A 21,151-nucleotide genomic window follows, 5' to 3' on the forward strand; every position below is an offset into this window, starting at 1 on the left:
CCGGGCCCCGTCCCCAGATCCGGGCGATGGCGGCGGGGCGGGCGCGGGTGTCCCGCCTGCTGCGGCGGCTGGAGCGGGCAGCGTGAGTGCGGCGGGACGGGGCGCGGGGGTCCCTCCCGGGGGTCCTTCCCGGGGTTCCCTCCCGGGGGTCCCTCCCGGGGCCGGCGGCGGGCCGGGGCCGCGGCTGGAAAGCGAAAAGCGGCGGCCGCTCCGCCCCTGCGGAGTTCTCCCGTGCCCGCTCCCGGCGGGCTCAGCTGCAGGCCCTCGCAGTGGGTGCTTACAGGAGACTTTTAGGACGTAGTCGTTCGTCTGCTTTAGTTTTCCCCTTTTAACCATACTTTTTTTTTTAATTATTTTTAACATTTTAACTAGTTGTCGGTGCCCGAGCCATGGCCACACTTATTCCCAAGGTAAGACTTAATGTGTGTCTCCCAAATAACTCTGTAGGAGACCATGGCCCTGCAGAGGGCCGTATGTGTCCATTTAACCTGGGCAGAGGGTGCAGGTAACAGTGGGAAGGAACAATCTAAAGAAGGTAAACAGCCTGTTACTTTGCAACTGTAAGGTGGTAGTGGTTGTTGCTGGAGAGAGTCACTGTTCCCACATAAACCACAGTTACTGCCTCCTGTCCCCTCCCTCCCCATACCGTGGGGCAAGCTGATCTGAACTTGGCTCTGGCTGTCATCACCTGAACTATCTCAACTTTAGATCTGCTTTTGGATACACATCTTTTACATTAGAAAAGAAACAGGAAGCGATATGGATAAAAAGTAGCTTTTCACGAAGGTCTGTGTTGGCCTGGACAATAAAATCTCCATAGGCTTTTAATACAGTCGGTCCCAAGAACACAGCTCACTTAGGCCAGGATTGTGGACTATGAGCAGGGGAGCTGCGCTGAGTAACCCAAGTCACCCTGGGAGGTGTCTCTGTTTGCCTGGACTGTAGTGAGGCTAAAAGAATAACTATCTGTCAGCCTCCAGATAGTTGCTCAGTCTTCAGATCCACTAAAAATTAGTGGTTTGGGCATCAGTAATATGTAACTCTAAATAGTGTGGTTTCATATGCTTAAAACACTTCTTAAAGAATTGGCATTGTCATTTTACATATGGAAAAGCTATTTATATGTTCAGATACTGGTTTTGCCCAAGACCATCGCACAGCAAAACAGTAGTGCAGTTGAGAAATAGAATCTCATTCTTTTGCTTGTCTGCTTGATGGCCTACTCAGTCAATCCAAGCTAAGCTCTTGCTAAACAGAAGCCTGAGTTAAGAGCCCTCTCTGAAGGTTTTAGGCAGCAATAGAGTCTATAGTGTAGCAAGATGATATCAGTTCAGTAAATCTCTGAATAGTGGGAATAGGTTGAACAGTGACTATAGCTGGAAAAAAAAAGTTCTTTGCTTTTCCTGACAGTGTTTGAGGAAATAGTGCAATTTTTGAACTCAGTAAAATTCGCCCTGAAAGTTAAGTTTGGTTCAAGAATGTAACAGCAGGGCGTCTATTATACTATCAGAAAACAAGAGAGTAAATGGTTTGGACATGTCCTTAGCCTGTCAAATTAATGACTGAAAGTACAGCAGACTCCAGCTCCAGAGGTCAAACATGTACAGCCTGGCAAGAGGTGGCAATGAAAGAGCTGATAGCAGCTGGCCTGTGCTTGAATAGAAAGTACATAAAGGATTTTAATACATCTATCTGTTACTGTTGTGGGTCAGTGCTTCAGTGCACCCCAGAGTGTTTGCAAGACTCATTATCATGGCTTCACTCATTGGATCAGAATCCAAATTGCGTATTTTCAATTAATATAGCAGGCGTAAGGCATGACTTCAGCAGGAAGAGCAGAATGCTTCGCCTGATCTTTTCTTGAAGAAGAATGGGCAATTCCAGTTGATGTAGTTTGTTTCACTCTGTGGCAAAATCAGGATATGCCAGAAATTGAGTTTTGTGATAATTCATGCAAAAATGACATGGCAGAGAGAGGTTGTGACTGAAATACTGTCCTTATAAATATCTTTTCTTCTAAGTAAAGTTAATAGTAACACACTGATTCGTATTTATTATTAGCAGTGCATGCAGTAATTTTCTAGCAAGTAATTCAAGTTCAGGAATAGGCAGAAGTAAAAGGAAGGGTAAACACCTGTTAGTATTGTTCCCATGCATACAAAAGTTGTTCCCTATCCAGGTGGATATAGAGGATGTCTCATGAATTTGTCTTAAATGTTCTGAAGGTTATCACGTAACCCCTACACATTTCTAGCACCTCTCAGCTTGTATGTAGCAGCTGTATGTATGCTCAGTTCTACTTACTGTGTGCCGTTCTGGTCTTTGTGGACTGCAAACAAACTCTCATGCAACCTTCCTGCTAATTTATTCAGTTTTTATAAGCAATACCTAATTCTTGAAAGAACTTGAAAAAACTTACTTGTTTTGTTGGATTATATGAGTGAGATCAAGTACTTGGATCATTTAGTCTCATAAACAACAAAGGATGACATGGTTAACTGCTATCCAGACAAGCTGAGATGACCTGTGCAAATATATTAGTGATTCTAAAAGCAAGGGAATCTGTCAACTCTTGAGCTGAGAAACAGATTTAAATCACTTTTTTTCCCCTAATTCTACTGTTTTATTTCCATTCCAGCCCCTGAACAGCCCACCCTGGGGAATACAGACTATGCATTTGAGGTAGATTTAATAATAAAATATATTTCCTTTAAAAGTCGTATAAACAATACTTCTTGACAAATACAGCATTTTAAAAATATTTACATTATTAAATATTTATATTTCACTTCGAATGAGTAGGGCCAGATGCCATTTTTGTCGAGAAAAAAAATGTTCTTTTTTTTTTTTGTAGATGGCCATTTCGAACATCCGATATGGAGAAGGAGTCACAAAGGAGATTGGCATGGTAAGCTGCCATGGTATAAGTCCATCACTGGTGAAAAGTTATTTTCTCAAGGGCTGCCAGTGCTATCAATCCACTTAATAAAGGAATATGGTGTGTCTGAATCTCCACTGCTTTGCAGTTATGTGTGGTCCTATGTATCAGTGTAAAAAAAGGTTGGAACATACTGTTGGTTAAAGAGCAGAGTCATGGTGCATCAGTGCTGCTGTGGTATGAGTACCTGAAATGCAGCTCAGGGGTAACTGGGTCATTGATCATTTGCTAGAATTATGCAACCATATTTTTCTCTGACAGGGAATTTAATTCAGAAAGTTTTCAGTCCTGGTGACTCACTAGGATTTTCTCAAGATCACTTTAATCTCTCTAGTGCTCATTAAAATAAATCAGAGACTTTCTATTAAATTATCTAGATATTCATTCAGCTCTCAGTTTGCCCTGTGTAAGTGTAAAATTTTTGTTTCAGCAGTGTGAGATGGTTCACCTGAGTACATTGTTCCAGTATACTCTTATCTCTGGGTTTTTTCATTTATCATTTTTCCTCCTTTCTTGGAATTTCTAGCATTAATAGATCTCTTCTTTATTTGCAAATTTGTAAAGTAAGATTATAGTCAGACAGTAAATGAATTACACAGAACCTGTCTTTAAACAGCACAAGAATTATTTATACATATTATATAGCTATTGTGACAATTAATTTAGCTAAAGTTAGGAAATGGTATTATTTTTCTTCCTTTTGCCACCTCATTTTGATTTTTCGTCAATAAATTAATAGTCAGTATTACATTTTCAAAATTTTAATGCTGTGCTTTGGTAGGCAGTTAGTGGAGACAACCTGTGAAAAGGCCTTTTTTATTCTCATGGGAACTGAGGGAAAAATATTTTTTAAAGTATTTTACATTTTACTGTAGTTTCAAGTGGTTACATTTGGTTCAGCAACTTCAGTTTTCTCTATCGTAAGACTCCAACTATATAAATTTGGTAACTTTAAACTTCATTCTGCTTTCTGTATTCTACATGTGTATGGTTAATGCTCTTTTTCTTCAGCTGATACGGTTTTAAAAATTTTACAATAACCAACTATTTTTAAGTCAGAGTTCTATTATTATCAAATGGTTTGGTTGATTTGGATTAGTGTTTAGATAGTGAAGTGTTTGATTTTATACCAGTTGTTTGGTTTTTTGATTCGTTATTGTAGGACCTGCAGAATCTTGGTGCTAGAAGAGTTTGTTTGATGACAGATAAAAACCTCTCCAAACTCCCTCCTGTAAATGCAGTATTGAATTCCTTGGCAAAATATGGTATAAACTTTCAAATGTATGATAATGTCCGTGTGGAGCCAACAGACCAAAGGTACAATTTACTTCTGATAGTGCACTTCTCCAAGTAGTGCCTAGGCCTTTACAGGATTCCATATGGCTGTTTAAACACCTCCTTGTGGCCTGCATGCTGGTCTTAATAGTTTCCCTGTGTACTGGTTTCATCCTGACTAATTGGAAAATCTTTCTTGGGTTCCAAGTTTCCTGGATGCCATTCAATTTGCTAAAAAAGGAGAGTTCGATGCCTATGTTGCTGTTGGAGGTGGGTCTGTAATGGACACCTGTAAAGCTGCCAACCTGTATGCAGCCAGCCCTTCATCAGAATTCCTGGATTATGTCAACGCTCCTATCGGGAAAGGGAAGCCTGTCACTGTGCCCCTCAAGCCACTTATTGCAGGTAAAGCATGAGGAGGGCGTGTGGAGAGTTGGGGCCAGGGGAAGGTGAGTCATTCTACACTCTCTGATATTTCTACTGAAATCAGTTTACCCTGACTGTTTCAGCTTCCTTTGGGCTTACTTCCCCTCTGGTTGTATTCAGCAGCAATTTTGCTATTTACTCCAGTGGAGGTAAAATCAGAGGTTTTGTCATTACTTTGTCTTGTTTAGCTCAGTTAGACTACTGAGAAAAGAGGTCAAAGTAGCGTTTCCCTTTGATCTGCTGGCTTTGGATCAGGGATACCTCCAAGATTTCCTGGGTCTTGTATTTTTGGTGGTGTTACTATTGTGGTTTTATTATTTATTTTGCAATATTGTATATTGCTTATTATTTGTTGTTATCCCCATTCTTCCTTTTAAGTTCCTACAACATCTGGCACTGGAAGTGAAACCACTGGCGTTGCCATTTTTGACTTCAAAGAACTAAAAGTTAAAACCGGTGAGGTTTTGGTGTTTTGTTTTGGGATTTCTTTGTTTGTTTAGTGGGGTTTTTTTGTATGTTATTCAAAACAATTGCTTTTTCAATGTCTTTGTTATTTCCCTGCCTTGAAAGGAAAGGATACTGCATGTCATTTCAGGTGTCATTTTGTTTGATTCAACTGCCACAGGCAAATTTTAAAAGCTCAAAGGTTTCCTTCTTGAATTAAATTTATAGCATATTAACATAATGAAATACCTATGTAATACAGTGGATTATAGTTGGAAGTCAAAACAGGAAACTAAAATCTTTCAAGTCCTTAAATGGCAGAAAATGTTAATTACAAAGGAAATTTCTACTTATATTCAGAGTCAACCAACTGTTCCTTATTTCCTCTGTCTTTTTCTTTCTACTTTTAAGACTTCTGTTTCTTTGTTGTATAATTGCAACCAAATGTTCCTTTTCCTGACTTTGGAAACATCAGGCCTGGGATGCTGTGCAAGTGAGGGACACTGTCTTCCTTTAGCCTTTTCATCCCTGGCAAATAAAGATTAAGGCTAAAATGTCATCTTGATCTTCATAACTGTTTTAAGGTTTTGCTTCTAAACATGTGGATTTTATGTGCCACACAGTCTGTGGAACTTGGGACCCAGATGGGTGTGCTAAAGAGGTTTGACAATAGCTCAAGAGTTTTCTAGTCTATATGTAGTCAGTCAGTCTGTCTCTGTCTCTCTCAAAGCTACATCTGTGCTCCCTTAACCAAAATGCAAGGACATGGTTACTACAGATGCTGAAGACAGCAATTGGCAATAGCAATTGATTGTAGATACAAACCAGTTTTGCCCTCTGACTGTCCACAGACATTTTGCAAGGCTGCTCAGGGAGGGTTGCAAATGGAGAGAGAACATTGTCTGGTATAATCCACATCAGGCAAAAGTCTCAAATCATATAACTTTGTTAGAGAGACTTCATCATCAGTAAGCCTTACATTCACAGATACTCTATCCTCCCTTCTCTCTCTTTGCTTTTATGTTCATAGTTTCAAATATATTTTCCCTCCTTATTGTCATCTTTGGAACATTAAGCTTATCTTGTCCTATTTTGTTGCAAAAAATCTTTAACTGATTTTCCTCCCTTTACACATTGCAGGTATTGCTTCAAGAGCCATTAAGCCAACACTGGGTATCATTGATCCTTTACACACACTGTCTATGCCTGAACGAATAGTAGCCAACAGTGGCTTTGATGTGCTTTGGTGAGTTTTCTGTGTAGGCTGCCACTTGAGTTTATTCAAGTTTTGTATTTTTACTAAAATGATTGTAGAAAAAACATATTTTGAGAGCAGAAAAGGCTGATCTTTTTTTCTCTGTTTGCTGTTCTTGTTAAGCTGAGCTCTCTCATGCTTTCCTCTTTCTCAGTTCCACTGCTTCCCTCAGAATGTACGGAAATAAGTCCTGCATTTGCAGAAATGTGAGTGTTTTTGCTGTGCACCGGAGAAACTGTTTGCTTCCAGAATAGCTGTTGTCAGGGAAGAGAGTCCAGGTGTTCCTTTTTAAGAGATCATGGGGATAGATAATTAATCACAACTGTAATAGCATTTATCATGTATCACAGACATGGCAGAGAACAAGAATTTTCTAGCAAAAGCCATGATGTGTCAATAAAAATTTGTAAAAGCTAGTGAGATGCTGGCAGGTCTTCACCCAGCTATGGTCATCTTTGTAACCAATCTCAGTTTTCTTTTCACTTGGCACAAAATTTTCTTCATCTTTAATCTACAGCTTAACTGCACAAAATGCATTGACATTTCTATTTGGAGAGTCAGAGCTTACTTTGCTTCTGGGTGCTATGTATATTAAAGTAATAGATGTGTAATGAAACTGCGGTTTCTCAAGCTTAGCGAAGGACCCTGGACTGCAATGTCTGTAAAGGAAAAAAGGCATTTGTTCATCAATGAAAATGATTTGTCTGTAGTTTTGTTCACCTAAATGGAGCCATGTAGGCAGTGCCCCTTCTTTATGTAGTTGGATTCATGAGTATCTGGGAGATGAGACTATTGGCATTTCCACTTAGCTTAAATATCATACCCATAATTTTTTCAAGATCAGTACTTCTAAAAGAAAAGTACCTTATGAAGCTTCCAGTGCTAAAGCATCTTATGGTTCCTGTCCTACACAAAGGAAATGCACTCATTGCACACGTACAGCTGTCTTTAGTGAAAAACAGCACAGGTGCCAGTGCATCCAGCCAGGCTTTTAGCATGGTGTGAGCTGATAGAGAGGGAGTGTGTTGAGATTGCCTTCTGTGTGTTTGTTGGAGAGGGAAGTGCTCTGGAGATGCCCACCCAGCATTCTTCCAGTTGTCTGTGAGATTGTATTTCTTGTTTCAGCAACTGTTGAACACTAGAAATAAGTAAGGACCTGCATTCAAAGGACAGCAGGGCAGTAAAATGGAGCTCCCCCCCTTAAATAATGGATTCCTTATCTTTCTGTTAGCCATGCCCTGGAATCATACACCGCCCTCCCTTACAACGAGCGCAGTCCCTGCCCTTCCAATCCCATCAACCGCCCAGCCTACCAAGGCAGCAACCCCGTCAGCGATGTCTGGGCTCTTCACGCTCTGCGTATCGTCGCTAAGTATTTGAAAAGGTAACCCCTTTAACAGCCATCTCCCATGCACTGTGTTCAGTCTTCAGTGCCCAAAAAGGGATGCTTACAAGGATGTAAGTTTTAGGCTAGAATAAGGCAAGCTGCAACAGTAAGCTTTCATTTTCTACCCTGGATCTTTCTTAAATAAAGCAAAGTATTTTTCAAATAAAATTTAAAGTAAAATTGGGATTAGTAGTTTGTCTTGAGGAGGTAGCTTTATAATTCCTCTGTGAATCTATTTTAGAAGATCTCAGTTAAAGGTATTTCAAGCTGTTCAGTTAATATGGGAACAGCATTTCATATTTTTTCAAGAATGTCCTTTCTATGACAGTATAAGGGGAAAATGTAACAAACTGAATAAAATACTGCTGCTGTTATTTCTGTGGAAATTAAGATACACATCCATCAAGAAGGTAATGACATGCACTTATGAATGTGCAAAATTTTGCATTTATTGCAAACCTGTTCATTCTTAGGAGAGCTTCAGTTTAGAATAGATATTGACTTAGCTTAGGAGTTGGTTTTGATCCCTGTCAATAAAGTTTTAGCTTCTTTATGGCTTTTGCATACCATGCACACTTCTATTAAAGATCAATGTGGGGGGTTTTTTGTAGAAGACTTTTCACAGTACCTAGCAAGTCAAAATAGTTGGGTTTTGTTCCTTTGAAATCTATTCATGAGACTTTTTCTCCTTTTTGTCAAACTACACAAGGAGCCTGAGGCATAGGAAGGCAAGGCATCCTGTCTTCTTCCCACACAGGTGGTAGAGTCTAGAGCACCACCAAATGAGATGGTGAGAAAACTGCAGTGATCCTGGAGCCATACACAGGATTACCAAAGCTCCTAAGTAGAAGTTTTTAATTCACCACTGAGGTGAATATGGTTAAATTCACTCTATTCACTTGTTTTTTTGAAAAGGGAAAGGAAGCTTGCCCTTCCCTGAACCAATATGATCTACTTAAGTGATCCAGATGCAGGATTGCTCTTTTACCAAAGTGGGACTTGATTCCATTTCCAGCATGTTTATCCCAGTTTATCATTAAGATTTGTTCTATATCTGTCCATAAAGAAGCCCCCTCTTCCTTCTCCCTCCTGAATCACCAGTCTGTTTGTGATTTCATTGGTACCATTTGCCTCCATGGTGCACAGAGCCATCAGAAACCCTGAAGACCGTGAAGCAAGAGCCAACATGCACCTGGCAAGTGCTTTTGCTGGTATTGGCTTTGGCAATGCTGGTGTTCATCTCTGGTGAGTACAGAGAAATAGTAACCCCATCTGAGGTCAGCTTATAGCTAGTGTTTGTTTCAGATTGTCAAAGATGTTGTTGCCTTTGTTGTTGAATGTATACTAAGGGATTGTTGCCTGGCCTGTGATGCTGAAGGACCTGTGTGTTGTGACAAACTGATGGTCTCTTGGCATTTATGTGTATAAGGATTGTGTATTCTCCAAGGGTTGTGATACTCAAAACCAGTCACGTCAAAATTACAAAACACAGCCTTCTTTGCCTTCCTTGGTAGTAAAAACAAGAGTAAAAAAAGTCAACGGCATTTAAAATGTTAAATTTCCTGCCAGCTGTTCCACAGTGAGGCAGCAATGATGTAATCCTGAGTTTTTCCTGAATTGATGCAATAATCTGGAAGTTTGTCTGTGGGGTAGACAATCAGCAACCTTAAATGAGCTGTAATTAATATTGCAAGGCAATATAGCTTCATTTGGATGAAAATCTCAAAGAAGCAAAGCCTAAAAGTGAATTGTGTGCAGAAGTTATTAGCAGTCATTCTCTTCAGAGACCTTCCTTTCATTCCTTTTCTTTGAGCAAGTCTACTCTTTTAATTATACCTTAAAATTAAAGTTTATTTTTCTCAGGCAGTGTGAACCCATAGGTATGCAGATTGTGATATTTTTGGCATATCTGTATTACTTCAAGAACTGACCATCTTTCAGTCCCGTCACTGAAGTAATATAACTTCACACTCACAAAGTAAGGAGGTACTGTTTTTTACAGCTAGGTCCCTGAGGTGCAGAGGGATGAGGGTTGTCTGTACCTTATATCCACACCATTCCCCTCAATACCTTCTGAGTATCTGTACTGAAGAGACTTGCATACTGAAAACTGACCACACAAGGGACTGAACACAAATTTTCCAAATACTGGTAGAGCTGCCCTAACCACTCTCTCTCTGCTCTCTGTTCCAGCCATGGAATGTCTTACCCTATTTCTGGTTTGGTGAAAACTTATAAACCAAAGGATTATAATGTGGATCACTCTTTAGTGGTAAAACTTGTTTATTTTGGGGTTTTTATTATACATTTCAATTATCTGTTATCTGTCATTAATGAGCATTAAAGTCCATTGAAGTTAAAAGTACATGTCCTGTTGAAGTGTCTAATTCTTTTTTTCTTTTTTTTTTCCCCCAGCCACATGGCCTTTCTGTGGTGCTGACATCCCCAGCAGTGTTTGCTTTCACAGCACAGATACATCCTGAGCGGCATTTAGAAGCTGCAGAGATTCTAGGTAGGAATCTCTATAGGTACAGTTCTCATGTACAGTTCTCATGTACAAATGGAATTCTTTCCAAAATGACATTCCAAAAAATGTATGCAAGCAATTGTCATTGGTTGTTGGGAGGGGTTTAAGTTTGAAAAACAAGATTCTGGTGTTACATGTAATGCAAATTAGATAGAATAATGCTGAATTTTGATATTGAATGTTGTGATTAGAGGAGCAACCTGGAGAAATCTGATTCTTGCCAGAAAACTGGACAGCTGAAACTAACTGGAGGTCTGTTACAAATCAAACAAGAGTAGCTGTGATTGACACAACTCTTGGTGCTTTATGGAGAGTAGTTACCATAAAGTGAGCTAGTACTCGGGCATTTGTTAGCTAAAGGAAGGATTTTTCCTAACAAATTCCCTGCTGTGACAATGAATTAGAACAGTGATATTCTGAATCACTCCTGCTCTTTTTCCATGGCACACAACTGTGGGTTTTGGTCTTTCTAACGTAGGCCTAAGGTTGTTTGTAGGCGTTGGAATATCTCAGTGGCTGATGTCAAGGGAAAGCTTTTCTGGAGTAGCTCTTCTGTGGACACACATGTAATGGCTAAGAAGAGATTAATGAACAAAGTGGCCTTTTCTGCTTTTTAGCAGAATAAAAGTGAATGCTGCAAGCTGACAGCTTATTTAAAGGTTATTTTCTCATACAGTGCCTTGTTATGTGTGCAACCCATCACCAAAGGGTGTCCTAAGAGAAAGGATAGCTTTTTATTGCACCCCCAGCATGACTATGTGTAATAAACCAGCTTTCAGTGATGTAATCTCAGCTAGCTGTGACAGCATGGCTCTGCAGTGAGCTAATTTATTTACATGTAAGGTCAGGGTTTCTGTCAACACTAGGTTCTGTGTCGTAGCTAAACTGCTGCTAATACCCATGCTGGCTAAGGAGCAGTCACAGTCACGTGCACAGCAGTGCAGGGAGTGAAGAAAAAGTGGTTAGGCAAACTCTCCTGCTATTTGGGAAATTTGTGTTCAGTCCCTTGTATGGTCAGCCTTCTGTATGCAAGTCACAGCAATCCAGTCACATGTATGACTTGCTTGTGTAAGTAATCTGAAAGCATTGGGGATTTCAAGAAAGAGTGTGACTTTTATATAGACAATGAAAATATTACAGTATTTTAAAGAGGGTGTAAAACAACATGGTCAGAAAAACTACATTGGGTGAAAGTTCTGTTTATTTCATAAACAGTCTGTGAGGTTGTTCAGGCTTCCTCTAAAGTATGCTGTCCTGCCTATGGCCAAAACCAAAACACAAACCTAGCTGGAATCATATACTAAGCGAATAAATGTCTGTGTTCCTACAGCAATAACACACAACTAAAATTAGATGAAGAAAATGTGTCTGGATAACTGGTCAGCACAGCATATCAAAAAATTTCAGCTCTGGCTCTTGATTTTAAAACAAAAGACTGAAAAGCAGTTCCTTTAAGTTTTGTGGTACTAACTGCTGCCATAAATTCTGTCTCTAAAAGTTCTGTTAATTTTCTCAGTAGAAATTATAACTATGTCATTGTGTGCCTTGCTGTAAAGAGACTCTGCTGAAAACATGTCACGTGGAACTGAATTTATTAATTCCCATCTGGGGTGTTTACTTCTGAGTCCAGTCCAGAGTCCAACTGACTACAGTAGCTGATTCAAATCTGTCATGTTGCCAAATGCAATGACTAAGAAGGTATTTTATGACATGAAGCAGATTACTAAATAGTTATGTTGTGTGTATGTACAGCTGTGAATTTGGGTACAGCCAGAAAAAGCTTAATACCTCCCTGGGTGGATTCTAATACAGTTGAAATAGGTGTACATGTGGCCAGAAATTTTCTAAGTGCAATCAAAGACTGATGTATCTTTTAGGTTGAATGAAAAGAAAGTACTAGAACTATAGCAATATTTTAAAACTGCCGATCACATTTACTGTCGTGTTTTACCCTCCTCCCTTTTCCTTTTACTTTAATATCTGAAGATAGGGTTTATGTTCTAGTTACCCCTTCACAGCAAAACTCATGATAAACTCAGACTTCATGGCACAGTCCCAATAGCACAAGACTTTGTACAAGACTGTCATATCTTATTCATCAGTTTCTCCCAGACATTATTTGCTACATTACTGCCAGTCTTATCTGAGTATCTGAGCTCTTCAAGTGAGCTTGTAGGTCTCCTGTTCACTTAACTCCCTTTGAATGTTACACTGAGCTGCATGAGGATCACAGGAAATATTTTGCCTGTAGCTATGTATTGCTCTTACTCATCTCTCAGTAAGGCACTTGGACCTAACATAGTTCTGGCGTAACATCATTGAGGTTACACGGAGAACCAATTTAGCTCGGGTTACTTTGAAAGAAATCATATGGAGGAACTTGGGTCTCCTGTCTGGACATACTTTTATTATTACTTTTAACTAAGTCCTGAACATTCATTGAAGAAGGGGACACCAGCTATTCTGTAAGAAATATTTGTAATCTTTCATTTTATATTGATGTTTTCATTACTGTTCAGTATATGTTTCAAAGAGAGCAGTTCCTTCTCGTCAGTTCTACAGTACCCTGCAGAAGTCAGCGCAAATTCAAACAGCAATAAATTTAGAATTTACTCAACCCCCTGAACAACTGCCCTGCCGTCTCCTGCCTTTTCAGCCTGCATGCTGTGGTCCTCTCTGTGAATGTGTAATTGAACAGAACAGTCCTCTAGATGTCAGCAAACTCAAGGTCTGAAAATTAAGTTAGCATTTGGCACACTGTCCGTACAAATAAATACCACTGACGTTCATGCATTAGCTTCTTTCCTCCCAACAGTTAGTCAGACTGAAAAGTGCTTCTCCCTGTAAGCACAGAGGGAAAGGAAGTTAACCTCATGTGGCAGTTAGTCTTTTTGGCAGCAGTTAGCCTGCTTCTGATCTTGTTGTATTTCACCTTTCACAAACTATTCCAACTGTAAAATGAAGACTGATTCCTCTTTTTACTTCATGTTGCTTTTAGGGCAGTGGCTGTTATGTATGGATATGTATTCAGCTGATATTATGATTAAATTAAGTCCAGGACAGGCTTCCTCTGCTCTCTCCACCCTACAGTCAAGGCATTATGTCTTATTTTAGGAGCTGACATCCGCACTGCCAGAATCAAAGATGCAGGGCTTATTTTGGCAGACACACTCCGGAAATTCCTATTTGATCTGAATGTTGATGATGGCTTAGCTGCAATTGGTTATTCCAAAGCAGACATCCCTGCATTAGTCAAAGGCACTCTGCCTCAGGTAAGACAGAGAGCAAAACAGTTTTTCTTGTCAAATAAAATAGAACAGATTTGGGCAAAAGCAGAAGTGCTTCTTTTCAAGCAAGTTTTATTTCTACTCCTACATGAAAACTATTTAAATTGAGAAAATTATAGATAGTCAACTGTATTTTGTTTCACTCCACAGTTTAGGTTTTTCTTTTCAGTGGGATGGAGTGCATGCTGCAGTTTTCACATGGATTCAGAAAAAAAGGGCTAAGTGTTTGGCTAAGGGGGTTTTTTTAATGTTACAGTTTTTAAAAAGAGGATGTTTTTCATAGGCCTTTGATCTTTGTAGTAGATACTGTTTTTTCATAACTACCTCTCTTAATTATGTATGCAGGTGGTCTATAGATAAAGCCTTAATACTGAGTGCTATCTGGTAAGAATGACCAAACTCACTTTGCATTAAACTTTCCATATTGAGAAGTTGCATTTTTCTTCGCAGATGGCTTTTTTGTTCCATTGACCCCCATCAGAATTTGAAATAAGGTCCCCTGGGATGATATAGATTAAACTTGTAATACCCTTTATTGTTTCAGTGCTTACAAAGACACTGCAAAGAGCAACACACCACTCTTAAAGCAAAATCCGGTGTCTTCCTTATAAAAAGACAGTTTTATTCAAATACTATGGACCTAGTATTTGTTTTCCACCAAGTTGCAAGTGAAATATATACCATGGAGAAAGTGAAAATTTTGTAGGCCGAAAGATTATTCACTTTTTACAGGAGATTCTGTATAGTTCTTCTCATTCATTAATCTCAGAGCAACTCAGAGCAGTTACATTAACAGCAAATATTAATGTTCCTGTTTTATACCTGAGAAAGTGACACAAAGGTGCAACTCTTTAGGATCACACACAACAGAGTAGTGGCAAAGCCAGGAAGAAAACTAAGGTCTTTGAGCACCCATCAAGCAGGTTATGCATGTACATTGTTATGGGGCATTTGGAGGGGTTTTTTTGATAAACATGTTTCTTTAAAACAATCACTGAATGTAAGTTTTGCATAGCTGGGGGAGGGTTCTTCACCAAAAGATGTTGAAGGGTTTTTCTGTCATCTTATGGCATCGGTGATTAATTGTACTGTGTAAAATGAGATGACCTAATAATTTCTCAACCCTTATTTTTTCATATCAGATGTAACATGATGAAAACGTATCAGTGTTCCATAATAGTCTGTTAATAACCACAGGGTTAATCCATACAGTTTATATTTTTGTATCATTTCTTTACCTTTCATCTTGCAGTAAGTTTGCTTTGTAATATAACAATGGCCCGTTCACATCAGCAAAGCAGTGTGGTGCAATGGTGATAGCACTAAGAAGTTTGCAAAGTATATTCCATGCTCTGAAGTGCAGACTGCAGGGAAAAAAGTAATCTGACTGTTGGGATTTGGAGTGGGAGCTCTCTTGGGACAGACATCTATGCTTGAAGTTAAAAGAGAATTTTATTTTCCTTCCTAAGTGAGTCTATTGAAATTGATCTTATTTACAGACAGCAGTGATTCTAGCAAAGAAGATGCTGTCTCATGGTTCAAGGTGGCTGGCCCTGTGGTGGTGTTTGAGAGGAGATGGGGGCACTGAAAATGAGAGATGGTGGAAGGGCTGTTCTCTGTCACCCACCCCCTGCAGATGTCCTGGAGGCAGCTACAATGGGGCTGAGCCGGAATGATGAGTCCGGAGCTGCTCGGTTTGGCATGAGACCAGAATGCACTGAGTCAGACTGAGGGAGCCTGGGCCTTGCTGTCTGGGCACCAGCAAATATCAGCAGCCTTGTGCAGAGGTGGTGCTGGTGCCTCTGTGTCGAGGCATACGGGAGGAGCATCCATTTGCAGCCTTCTGTCGATAGAGCTGGGAAATGCTCCAGTCTGTCAGGCTGTCAGGCTGGCTGTCTCCTGTCACCCAGTGTGATTTTACAGATAACCCTGGACATCTCAGTGTGCAGAGCTGCAAAACTGGCTTTGGCCCAGAGTGTCTTAATATAAGCCTGATGAATTTATGAATACTTGAGCACTGTGTTATTATATTACGCATATTATGAGTCTGAAAAAGCAACACACTTTTGCCCTAGTGCTATTTGAATTTTCCATTTGGTTTCATAGAAGCATAGAAGAATCTATGGCATAGAAGAATCTTAGTCTTCTCTTTGGCTGGATCTCTTTGTGTAGCAGCACTGGTCAGGGATGGGGGAAGAGGTACCATTTGATTGCTATTTATGCACCAGTAGAGCTTGTTCTGTAGGTAAAATTATGCACGCAGAGCTGCACTTTTCAGACTCCTCACAAGTCATGCTAACCATGATTATGAACTGTGAATACCTCACAGCTGGCTTCCTCACCGTGCTAGACCACTTTTTCACGTTGATTTTGCAGTGTGGTGGCCTCGCTTGCTGTATAACCACATCCAGCGTGCCCACAAATCGCATCCCGCAGGCTGGGGGGAAGTGCAGCGGCTGCAGCCTTGTGCTGCAGCGTCACCCTGGGCAGTGGGGTGTGCTCTGCTCCCAAGGGGCTCCACTGAGCCTCCTGCCCAGGCAGGGCACTGGGGAAGTCCCTTCCTCTGCATCCCACCCTGTGCCTGAGGCAAGGACCTTGGCAAATGATACCCACTGTCTGACATGTGAAAAAAGGGGGGAAACTTTAAAGCTGGAGGGCAGCGTCTTCCACAAGGGAGATGTTGGAACAGGTTGCAGCAGAAGAAACTCTCTCTTGCCAAAACACACCTCATCTAAAGATAATGTGTTCCTAGTGTAGGCCTGGACTTTGCAGACATTTCTAACTCCCCCCACTATTTTAATAAATGTTAAAATCATTGGTTGTTGAAAACATGAAAGTTCTAGTCATAACCAGTATGAGTACACTGATGTTAGGCCCTTTCAGCTGAATGTTTCTGCAGTAACTGGGTACCTACACTAACACAGCTCCTCATCCTCAGTAGCACGGGGCTTTTCCAAATTGCAGCCCTACCTTTGTGGTTATTTTGTCAAGCAGAGCAATGAAGCACATACCTGAGTTTCATTTCAGTCAGTGGGGCTTTAGCACCTGAAAATTCTGTTGAATCAGTGTCCAAATGAAGACTGACCACAACTACTTTGTGTTCTGACTCAGAGGTGTGGGGCTGTTTATTAAGCAGTTTCATACTGTCCCTTGCTGTGTTTCTTTTTCAGAGTCTAACTTACAAGTGCTGTTTATTCTCCCCATTTACAGCAGCTCCTGGGCCTTGAGAGATGTTGTATTTTGAAAGTCTTGGTCCCTAAAACTCTAACTCCTAGTTCAATGCTGGCAAATGAATTTTAAAATGGACTATATTCCCAGGATAATGTCCTCTAGTGTACTGACATCTGCGATGGAGAAGGCCCAGGTTTGCAGTGCTTGACTCTGCAACTGAACAGCATTCTGATCTTGCTTCTGTGTATTTAATTCTAGGAAATTTTAGCTAATATGGTCTTGAAGTACTGTACAGTTGATGATGCTTCAGCCTTAATTACTTGATTACTTCTTTGCAAAACCTTGTTATTCTCTGTGAAGGATGTTAGTATAGAGACACATAGTTCAGCTACTGTTTGATTAATTTTATTGGTATCCATTTATAATCCAGTTTTTCTTTCATCTTGCAGGAGAGAGTGACCAAACTATCACCACGTCCCCAAACAGAAGAAGACTTATCTGCTCTCTTTGAGGCTTCCATGAAACTTTATTAGCTTAAACATTTTGTTCTGGAAAGTGTGGTCTATTCTAACACAGAGGGAGTTCTCATAGATATGGGACTGAACTTGTTTAGAGCATGGAAGAATTTGGGTACCTTTGACTTCTGTTCCATTGTACACTGCCAAAAAGTCACGTAATTCATCTTTAACTAAACAGTGCTTTGAAGTGAGGACTTGACTGTGGTTTCTTGCTTGCTGAGTAGTCAGTGGTATTGACTTGCATAAAAGTTGGAGCAGATTTCTTGCATTACTGAAGGCTTTTTTGTGCTTTAGAGGTGGTCAAAGGTGGAAAAAGGTTTTAAGGGATATTTCAAACCATTTTGCAAATTATGCTTCTATTTAAATTATCCATTATTTTGTTTTAAAAAGTCATGCTAGTGAAGAAATAATGAAGGTCATAGTTAGGGAGGGGAAGTTCCCTGCATAAAATGTTAGCTTACTGTATTCTGTTCTGCTTTATCATCTTTTTACCATCTGGCTTTGCTAAGAAGGCTGTTGAACTGGGGCACTTTTTCATTGTTTGGTTAAGAAAAATCTACACACTTCTTAGCTGTTTGGAAAAGGCTGCTTGAAAATTTGCTTTGGGTTAAAATTCTGACATATTTTGTCATATATTTATCTTTCCTCTTATAATCTCTAGAATTGTCATGTATTTATCTTTCCTTTTATGGTTGATATGAGGTGTTCATCAGAGGAGCAAAACTGGAGTAAAGCATGATCACATACTCAACAGGAACCATATAACAGCAAGACAGCATCCATCAGGATCATTCTGTCTCTCTGGAGGCAACATCTCCCTTTTCCTGTTGTGTTCTGTGGAAGGAAGCACTCAACTGTATCTCTCTTTGCTGTGAATCAATTGCTTCTGCTGAGCTCCTGCAGGTGCTGTCCCTCAGAGTGCAGTCACCAGCTTGAGGAAGTGGCTGTGTGCTGTGGTTCAATATTAAAAAGTGGTGGTGAAGCATTTGGCTGCACAGTGCCCCACGGGGAGCAGTGATTAAGTGTGGGAATGAGCGTGCACCTTCTGAGCAGTCAACCAGCTGGTTGACTGTCAACTGAGAAAGGGAAGTGGGGAAGGGAGAGAGGAAACTAAAATTTTAATACTGTTTTCCTGCATTTAAAAAGTTCACGTGGTTGTGTACACAGTTTGTTTAAATCGGATTCTGCTTCATGTTGGACTCTGTCAGCATCTGATTCATGCAGCTACCACAGCACAAGACAAATGAGAGAAGAACCCCATGATTTCTGGTGTGCATATTTCTTTCTGCTGGGGAGGGAGCACTTTTCAGTCATGCTGTTGAAGTAGAAGGCTCTATGCTTACACCTTTGCATTTGTGTATTTGCCTGATCAAACTAGTGCTGTCCTAGAATCTGAGGACAGAGTGTACTGGATATTGATACTGAATCTGTTTCAGTGCTGTAAAAATAGGTGGATGGATACTCGTTGAAGACTGGTTATTTTTAGCATCAGAATGGGTTTGGTGGCCATAAGACTGCACTGCCACTGTGTGGTACACATGTGATTTCCGAGGTCCTTCTGAACCTTTCCCTCTGCTGAAATTGCCCACAAATATCTCTATCATGAAGCCTGATGTTGTAATAGCAAGGGATTCACTTTATTATATTGTGCAAAGCTGCCATGTTTGGAAAAAAACCTTTTTGTCAAAACCTTTTGTCAAACCCAGTTGTTCACAGTCAGTCTGGATGAGGCTCTGAACAACTCGATCTAGTGGAAGGTGTCCTTGCCCGTTGCAGGGAGGGTAGAACTAGATGATCTTTAAGGTCCCTTCCAGCCCAAACCATCCTATGGTTCTATATAAACTTTTGGCCTGTTTTGTCTTTCCACTTCTGTCTTTATCCAGTCTGTAGTAGCAGTACAGATTCAAGAAGAGACAATGTTTTTGTCCAGGAGCCTAATTCATGGCAGTCATGCTGTGTTGGGGGGAATATACTTTCTGGGGAACTGAGCAGCATGTGATTTCATCACTGCAGCAAAGTACTTTGATGGGCTAGTTAGGGAGGTAGGATAACTTCTTCCAGCACACTTTTTATCTGCCTTTTATGCCAGTATGGCAGTTATTGGCAGGCTGCATTTTCAACTGCCAGAACCTCACACTTAACTTCCTGTACCCGGTAACCTGCAGCTCCTGATTGTTTTTAAAATACCCCCTTTGATGCCCATATTTTGCAGATGAGACAAAGGGGGTTCTGTAATACCTAACCTAACCTAAGCAGATGGTGCTGTAAGAAGGGCCATTTCTGTTTTCCACACCTCTTTGGCAGCATCAAGGTCTTCAACTGGCTTAAATTTGTTGTGAAATCTCTCTCAAGAGACATCAGCTACATGTAAAAATTTCTCTCACGGGCATCAGTCTCCACTGCCAATTATTAGTTACGCGTAGAGATTTTCTGAGGAAGAACCAAGGGAGCTCAAGTTGCCCCAGAATGCTGTCTTTCAAATAGTGACAGGGTGCCACACCCTGGCTCCTGGGCAGTGGTTGTTTTATTCCCAGCTACGTGGGATTTTTCACGTATTATTTTACTCAATTAGTCTGTACTGGTATTTCTGTGGGGAGCTGGGGTAACACTGTAATTGTGTGTGCCCAGTGGTGATTGGGCATGTGTGTGAAATCTGGGAGGCTTGTTCTTGTGGCCCCTGTTACTGCTCTGTTACTCAAACCCTCTGTGATGGATCTGTTACTTTAGATGATGCTGAAATGCAAATAACAAAAATAAACCTGAGCTTGTTTGAAAGTGTTTGAGAGCAGCATTTAACTCTGTATTCTCTGAAGTCTGCACAGGTAAACACAACCTAAAACCTGGCCCATGTGATTACTCACTCAATCCATCTACATTGCTTAGATTAGCTTTGGGAAGCAAGTATGAGGAAGTGCATATGAAGTGCTGGTGAAAATAGTTTACCAGCAGGTATAGTTTTATTTGGAGTACCAAATGGAAAACCCACTCACTTCACAAGGTAGAGCCTGCAGGATTGCTGCTTGGGATTTATAGATCTGTGACCAGCTGGTACATTAGTTTGTCCATCCCCTAATTTCCCTTGCCTTTTCCCATACCGGTGCTGATTTTCTCAGCAGTTAAAAAGAGAATGAAGCAAAAAACAGTGTAACTAACATGCCTAAATCTTAAAAAACTCTCACCATCATCCTGTGTGAATAAACTTGGAAGAAACTACAGGTAGGTTAGTGTGTATGCTCATTTCTGTTGCACTGTCTTGTGCCATGGCTGTCATCTTCTATCTTGTGGTTGGCTTTCCATCTCCCTGAGACCTGAAAAAATGGATGAAAAAGAGCAATGGTTAAGGGACACAGCCAAGCTCTGTCTAGACCCTTTCCATAACCCCTGAGTAAATCTGCTTAAGCATCACTGTGCTCCAGGACACGTGCAGTGTGCCTTGGATTCAACAGCTCCATCCGAACAAATCCATCACTGCATTGAGCGTGTCTGTGCAGAGGGGACAAGGGCATCCTGATGAAACGCAGCAGAAAGCCTAAAGGAAGGGTCTCCATTTTTCCTCAGACCATCCCTGCGTGCTTCCTAAATAAAAATGAACTTAATTTAAATCCAAGCACCAGCTAGAGAATGCAGAAAGTGATGCCACCATTTTCCTGATATCTCCAGCAGCCATAACTCACACAGCATTGTGCAAGCTGCTTGTCTGCTGCAGTGTCATCCCTGAGCGGTGAGAAGAGGGTCTTCCATACCTTCCCACCCCTGCTAATCCTGCCTCAAGATCTGATTTAATCTTTGACATAACACCCAGCCACCTCTAGAAGAAGAGGTTCCTCTGAGCAGTGGTATGACAAGACTGTCAGTGACCGAATTTGCAGAGGTCTCAGCTCTCTTTGCACATGCATATTCTTCAACCTTTCTGTTTACCTGCA

General features: G+C 40.6%; 1 protein-coding gene and 1 long non-coding RNA gene across 3 annotated transcripts in view; one reads left to right on the plus strand and one right to left on the minus strand.

Moving 5' to 3' along the window:
- Positions 1-20,006, plus strand: ADHFE1 (alcohol dehydrogenase iron containing 1). Of its 2 annotated transcripts, XM_048286874.1 has the most exons (15): positions 1-82; positions 373-410; positions 2,639-2,682; positions 2,855-2,908; positions 4,101-4,255; positions 4,422-4,618; positions 4,723-4,788; positions 5,018-5,095; positions 6,224-6,329; positions 7,570-7,722; positions 8,872-8,970; positions 9,919-9,997; positions 10,141-10,237; positions 13,367-13,524; positions 17,160-20,006. In XM_048286874.1, exons 1-15 carry the CDS (start codon positions 27-29, stop codon positions 17,241-17,243), a joined length of 1,464 nt encoding a protein of 487 aa, XP_048142831.1. In that variant the 5' UTR covers positions 1-26; the 3' UTR covers positions 17,244-20,006. The 2 variants fall into 2 exon arrangements, with proteins under 2 accessions (XP_048142831.1, XP_048142832.1); XM_048286875.1 differs by lacking the exon at positions 4,723-4,788 and having other exon boundaries at positions 8-82.
- The window catches only part of LOC125317180, a 13,198-nt gene continuing 11,138 nt past the window's right edge, over positions 19,092-21,151 (minus strand). The window contains exon 2 of the long non-coding RNA XR_007199959.1: positions 19,092-20,536. This is a non-coding gene — a long non-coding RNA (uncharacterized LOC125317180). The remainder of the gene's footprint in view (positions 20,537-21,151) is intronic.

Source organism: Corvus hawaiiensis, chromosome 26 (assembly GCF_020740725.1).
Source record: "Corvus hawaiiensis isolate bCorHaw1 chromosome 26, bCorHaw1.pri.cur, whole genome shotgun sequence".
Taxonomy (NCBI): domain Eukaryota; kingdom Metazoa; phylum Chordata; class Aves; order Passeriformes; family Corvidae; genus Corvus; species Corvus hawaiiensis.